Source organism: Rhamphochromis sp. 'chilingali' (assembly GCF_963969265.1).
Source record: "Rhamphochromis sp. 'chilingali' genome assembly, chromosome: 16".
NCBI classification, from domain to species: domain Eukaryota; kingdom Metazoa; phylum Chordata; class Actinopteri; order Cichliformes; family Cichlidae; genus Rhamphochromis; species Rhamphochromis sp. 'chilingali'.
The window spans coordinates 35,722,847-35,728,627 of NC_137943.1; the positions used below are offsets into that span (position 1 = coordinate 35,722,847).

Consider the following 5,781-nt stretch of genomic DNA (forward strand, 5'->3'; position numbering starts at 1 on the left):
CGCACAAAGTTGCAGCATTGTTGAAAATTCAACTATCAACACCGTCTGCTCTGACATTCCCGCACATTTTACCCTCTTTCTTGAGGGATCCAAATTTTATTTTCTCATACCCTGTCCCTCCTGCAAATTAGGGGCATAATACTATAAATAAGACTTTGCCAGTGTGGTTCTTTATCACAACTGATCAAGATGGCAAAAGATTATCTGCTGCGAGGGCCATCTGATTGATTTTGGAAGAGAGAGGAGCTTCGGATGATGATGTTGACAAAGAGGTTTCAGAATATTTCACATTTCTGAAAATTCAGAGTCTGACAGTGACTTTGAAGAAGAGGATGAGGTTGAGCACCATTTAGTAACAAAACGAAGACGAGTACCCCATCTGCAGCCAGCTCCAGGACCAGAACAAGCCCACCAGACAGCAAGTGAAGAAATATGGATGTCAATAACTGGTGAAATTGAATGGTCTTCTTGCACAAGAAATGAGCCACCCTGCAGAGCTGCTACTGTGATAAGCCAGGGCCAACACGGCTGACAGTTACTCATGTGCAGGACATCAAGTCTTCATTTGAGCTTTTCATCCCAGATTCCATCCAGAAAATTATTCTGGATTGCAGTAATCTAGAAGGACGGTGTGTTTTTGGAGAGAGGTGGAAGGAGACCAAATTCATCTAAGAACCCCAAAGGCCTACTTTGGGGTTCTTATCCTTGCAGGAGTTTTCAGGTCCAAAGGGGAATCGACAGAATCCCTGTGGGATGCAGAAACCGGCACGAACCTTTCCGTGCATCAATGTCTCTGGAAAACTTCCACAAAATTTCCAGGATTATTCGTTTTGATAACAGAGACGACAGACCAGCTCGACGGCAGAGAGACAAGCTAGCTGCCATCAGGACAGTGTGGGATAAGTGTGTGCACCACCTCCCCCTGTTTTACATCCCTGGGCCTAATGTCACCATTGATGAGCAGCTGATCCCATTTAGTTGTAAAACATATTGCTTCACGTGTAAATGTGTTGTGTCTTTCCACTCACTCCACTTGATTACAACTGATTTTTTTTTTATAACATTTTATTTAAAAAAAAACCAAAACAAAAAAAACCCGAGAAGCACATTAATTCATAAATGTGATCTAACAAAGGTAAAGGGAAAAAATTAACCATGTTTGCTGTTCATATGGCTTGTAATTGGGATGAAGTAAACATCTGTTGAGTAATTTAACATAAAATTGTTTGATAGTGTTAATTTGGAAAGCCAAAACTCTAGCGGGTCCACCAGACCCATGAACACTGGCTGAGTAACAAAAATATGAACACCACACAAGGGTTAAACATCAGTGAACAGCAGCTTTACCAGGAATACGTCCTGATGCCACAGTGTTGGAAAAGAAGGAGAGCTTTTACTTTAAACTGTACATAAAGGCATGCAGATCAGTCAAACTGGGGTTGTGTTCATTGTTCCTGAGGTTCATGTTAACATACAGGGAAGGATCAAGGGTGGATGATCATTATACACCAGAGAAACTCACAAGACTGTTACCTGTTCAATATACTGCAGATACAAGTCAGCAGACGTCCTGACAGAGAGCCAACAAACACAACAATCATTCTGTAAATAAGGAATGAAGCAGTAGATCAGCCTGCAAAGCAAGCTCCACAAAGCTGCCCCTCTAATCAGCTTCAGACACACAGAAACACAAAGGATGATGAAGCAGAAACGATGCAAAAGCAGTGGGTGGAGGAAAAGGAAGGATGACGGTGTTACAGGACAGAGGAAAGCAGGAGAGATGAGTCATCAGCACTTTGGACGCTCTGGTTTAAACAGCAGGAAACTGTGACAGCTGTGAGGAAACAGCTTCTTTTTCTCAGTGACGCTGGTCCACACTCCACGCCAGCAGATGGCGCTAATGCACCATTTCCATGTTTTCCAGCCACCGGGACAGCTTCCCTGTGACACGAGGCGGAAGTGAAGAGGAAACGCTGCCAGTATTGTTCGCTTTCCTCCGGGAGCTTCAGCAGGAAGTCGGAGCTGTGGTGGTCTCTCCGCCGGATCTGTGAGCTGTCGGAGCCGCGATGTCGTCAGTTCGGTACCTGAGAGAGTTTATCAACGAGCGACTAACTGCTGCCGCCGAGGAAATCTTCCTGGAGTTTGAAAAAACCATCGTCCAGTACGAGGAAGTGATCGACCGGCAGCAGAGGCTGCTGAGCATCACCTGGAAACCCGAAACACAGCTGCACAAGACAGGTGAGCCTCAGCCTGACGCAGGGGAGGAGCTTTTGTTCCCACCTGAGCCAATCAATGAATCAGAGCCAGAACACTTTATTAACCCAGCCTGATTTCTTATAGATGCTCAGCTATGATGTAAACACTGAAATGAGGTCCTCTGTTCAAGGTGCAGCATATGAAATGTTAAACAACACTGTTTACGATAAAAACGAGATATTAGAAGTGAAAAGGTGTCACAGCGAGCAGGCGTGAAGCCCACTCAGGTATTTCCTGTGGAATGAGGCTCCTGCTGTGCAGCACGTCGTGGAGAGGAGATGCAGACAGCCGGGCTCCACACCCACACCAGCCTCGCAGATCGGTGTGCTGAGTCTGTTGGTGTGTGCTGCACCGACCACCACACACTCACCTGAGCACTGAACTGCAGGCCACACGCTGTCACACAGATGGCCAACTGTTCATGTGAGCGGCGAGGCATCCACCCGCACCGCTGTCAGCTCACCACCCAGTAAAGCCAGCCCGGTGGTGCTGAAGGGACTGCAAGAGTTCAACATGATTCTCACGCAGCTCGTCAGCTGTCTGTGTTTTCAGCACAGATGTGAGGCGTGACCTTTGACCCTTTGCATGTTCAGACTCATCCTGAAGATGCACTAAAATACTCCACAGAGTGGGAGGGCAACATGTTCACTCTGTGGAGCCTCATTAGTGGTAAAAACAATATATTTGCTCTGAACTGTTTTTGTGGAATTCTCAGATTTCTTGTCTCTTTCTGTCCCTCCAGACGTCCCACAGCAGCCTGTCTGTAAGGAGGAGGAGGAGGTTCTCCCTGAGCAGCAGGAGAGGAGCTCCAGTCTGGACCAGGAGGAACCAGAACCTCCGCAGATTAAAGAGGAACCCGAGGAACTGTGCAGCAGTCAGGAGGGAGAGCCGCTGGTGCTGAAGGAGGAGATCGATACTTTTATGGTGACTGAAACTTATGAGGAAAGCGAGCACAGCGACTCAGAGCCGGACAGCGATCAGCTCCTCTCTCACAGCTCTGCCGAGAGAACCGAGATCCGAGACCAGGAAGGAGTCCGCAGCGCAGATCCAGGAGCGTCTAGAAGTCACAGCAGCAACGCAGGAGACTCTCCGGTGTCAGAGAGTCCGTGTAACGCCACCGCAGGGGAAAAGTCTTTAACGTGCGGCTTTTGTGGGAAAGCCTTCAAGAACAAGTACAAGATGATTGATCACCACAGAGTCCACACGGGTGAGAAGCCGTATTCTTGTGAAACGTGTGGGAGGAGTTTCACTCAGAGGGGAACGCTGACCGTCCACATGAGGACTCACACAGGCGAGAAGCCGTATTCCTGCAAAATATGTGGGAAAGGTTGCACGGTGAGGAGTAATCTGATGGTCCACATGAGAACGCACACAGGTGAGATGCCTTACCTGTGTAATACCTGCGGGGACAGGTTTTCAGACTTGTCGACATACAAAAGACACACGACCGTCCACACGGGAGAGACGCCGTATTCCTGCGAAACGTGTGGAAAGGCTTTTAACCGAGGCAGCAATCTGCTGCGCCACATGAGAACTCACACAGACGAGAGGCCTTATTCTTGTCAAACGTGCGGGAAAATGTTCACACGCAGTAATCATTTGTTGCGCCACATGAAAATTCACACGGGGGAGGAGTCCCAGTAGTGGTACTGTTAGTGGTGCTGGTCACAGGTACTTTAAAGCTGTCCTTATACACAAAAAGGAAAGAGACAAATGTAATCCTGTCACACCAGGATGCTCCAAGTATTATTCCTACAGTGTGTAAGAATGAAAACGTCCAGTTCGAACATATTCAGGAGTGACTGCAGCCTCCGAGTGACAGGGATATCCATCATTTGGATCATTGTGTGTGCTGCAGGCTGCTCTCATATTATTCTCTACGACATCCTCACAAAGACCAAAGTCTGTGTTTGTATGTGTGAAACAGGAATAACACTTCCCAAGTCTGCGAGTCCGTCAGGGTCCGCTCGAGTCCCAGTGACTTAACCAATCACAGCAGATGGCCCCGCCCCTCCCTGAGCCTGGTTCTGTTGGAGGTTTCTTCCTGTTAAAAGGGAGTTTTTCCTTCCCACTGTCGCCAAAGTGCTGCTCACAGGGGGTCATATGATTGTTGGGTTTTTCTCTGTGTGTGTTATTGTAGGCTCTACAGTATAAAGCGCTCTGAGGCGACTGTTGTGATTTGGTGTTGTATAAATAAAACTGAATGAAATCATCAGGCGCTTTTCACGAGTTACTGTGGGGACATCCACGTCCCTGCTGGGTTTTTGAGATTAATCCCAGGCAGTTTCCAACCCACAGAAAGCTCTCCAGGATGGGGAGCAGCAAAAACGCATCATCAATGTCTCAATAAGTAACAAAGTCGTCAGATTAAATATAAAAGATAACATTTATGTAGCCAGAACAAACCTTTGTTCTAAACCACAGAGCTCAGCTCACACAATGTTTCCCACAGTGAGAGGTCACATGATCAGGCATCGAAGCCTTCAGGGGCGGTTTGGTGTGATTTTAAGTGTAAATGAATTATAACCTGATTTTCCTCAGTACAGCTGAATATGTGGAGAAACAAACTGTAGGAGCTTTTTGTTTTTTAATAGATAGAAAAAGTTTTAAATATATGTTTGTTTGGGCTGTTTGATTGTTAGAGGGACGGATATTTAATCTCTTTGAGCTCATTTTTGTTCGTTTACACAAGTTTATTGTTAGATTTTCAGAATCCACCCAACAACAGAAGAAGCAGTGTTAGAGGTGGTGGCAAAAGCTGAAGGCAAAACATTCATATTAAAACAACTCATGATCATTGTGACAGTAATAAAGTGTAAAGTCTGGAGGTGGTGACTGTGTGCTTCAGACTCCCAGCCAGGACCCGGCTCCCGCGGCGGGACCTGGCTGGTGGTGTTTGCAGGGGTGGCTGGAGGCCTCTCTGAGGGGCCCACGCGAGGCCCAGCCTGCTCCGTGGGAACCTGTCAGAGCCGAGGAAAGCAGAGTTTGGTTCATCTTTCCTCCAGCTTTAATTCACAAGCTCACAGGTGTGGATGAAAGCAGTGACTGTGACTTACTGCATTTATAGCTGTTGAATACAGTCATTGATTTTATTGACTGTTGTTTATCTCATGCATGCATCAAATAAAGTATTTAATCTGTAAAACCGTCCTCTGTTTGACTTCTTTAAACTGCCAGTAGCTCGTCCTCAGTCATGGACAAATGCAGATCTGTGTCAGCTCCTTATTGGAAGCTTCTAAGCAGTTTTCTCTGAACACACATGAACATTGACTTGGCAGTAAAAGTTGACACAGCCTGAAACCTGTGCAGGACCAAAGCTGTGTGCCAGTGAGATCAGAGCTGCTGTCAGCCACAGTGGTGTATTTGGGGCTCGGCCTGTAGGGGGTGCTGGTGGTGACTCTTGTACCGTTGTGTGTAGTTACACCAGTATAATGTGACGGCCAACCTGGGCTTCTGTACTGGGTTGCCATGGCAGCTCTCACCAAGATGAAATGAACAAATAAACTGCACACACACATTTTACTG

The 5,781-nt window shown here is 46.9% G+C and overlaps 1 protein-coding gene across 1 annotated transcript; it reads left to right on the forward strand.

Annotated features, from left to right (window-relative positions):
- The first annotated feature begins 1,935 nt into the window (after positions 1-1,935).
- Positions 1,936-5,394, forward strand: LOC308412509 (uncharacterized protein). Its single transcript, XM_080906921.1, has 2 exons — positions 1,936-2,238; positions 2,999-5,394. Exons 1-2 carry the CDS (start codon positions 2,067-2,069, stop codon positions 3,898-3,900), a joined length of 1,074 nt encoding a protein of 357 aa, XP_080763047.1. The 5' UTR covers positions 1,936-2,066; the 3' UTR covers positions 3,901-5,394.
- Positions 5,395-5,781: the final 387 nt, after the last annotated feature.

What these genes read in the sequence shown, in the direction of transcription:
- LOC308412509 (XM_080906921.1), top strand. Translation starts at nt 2,067, where the DNA reads ATGTCGTCAGTTCGGTACCTGAGAGAGTTTATCAACGAGCGACTAACT. An exon ending in AACACAGCTGCACAAGACAG is followed by an intron (nt 2,239 to 2,998) that starts GTGAGCCTCAGC and finishes CTGTCCCTCCAG; the next exon opens with ACGTCCCACAGCAGCCTGTC.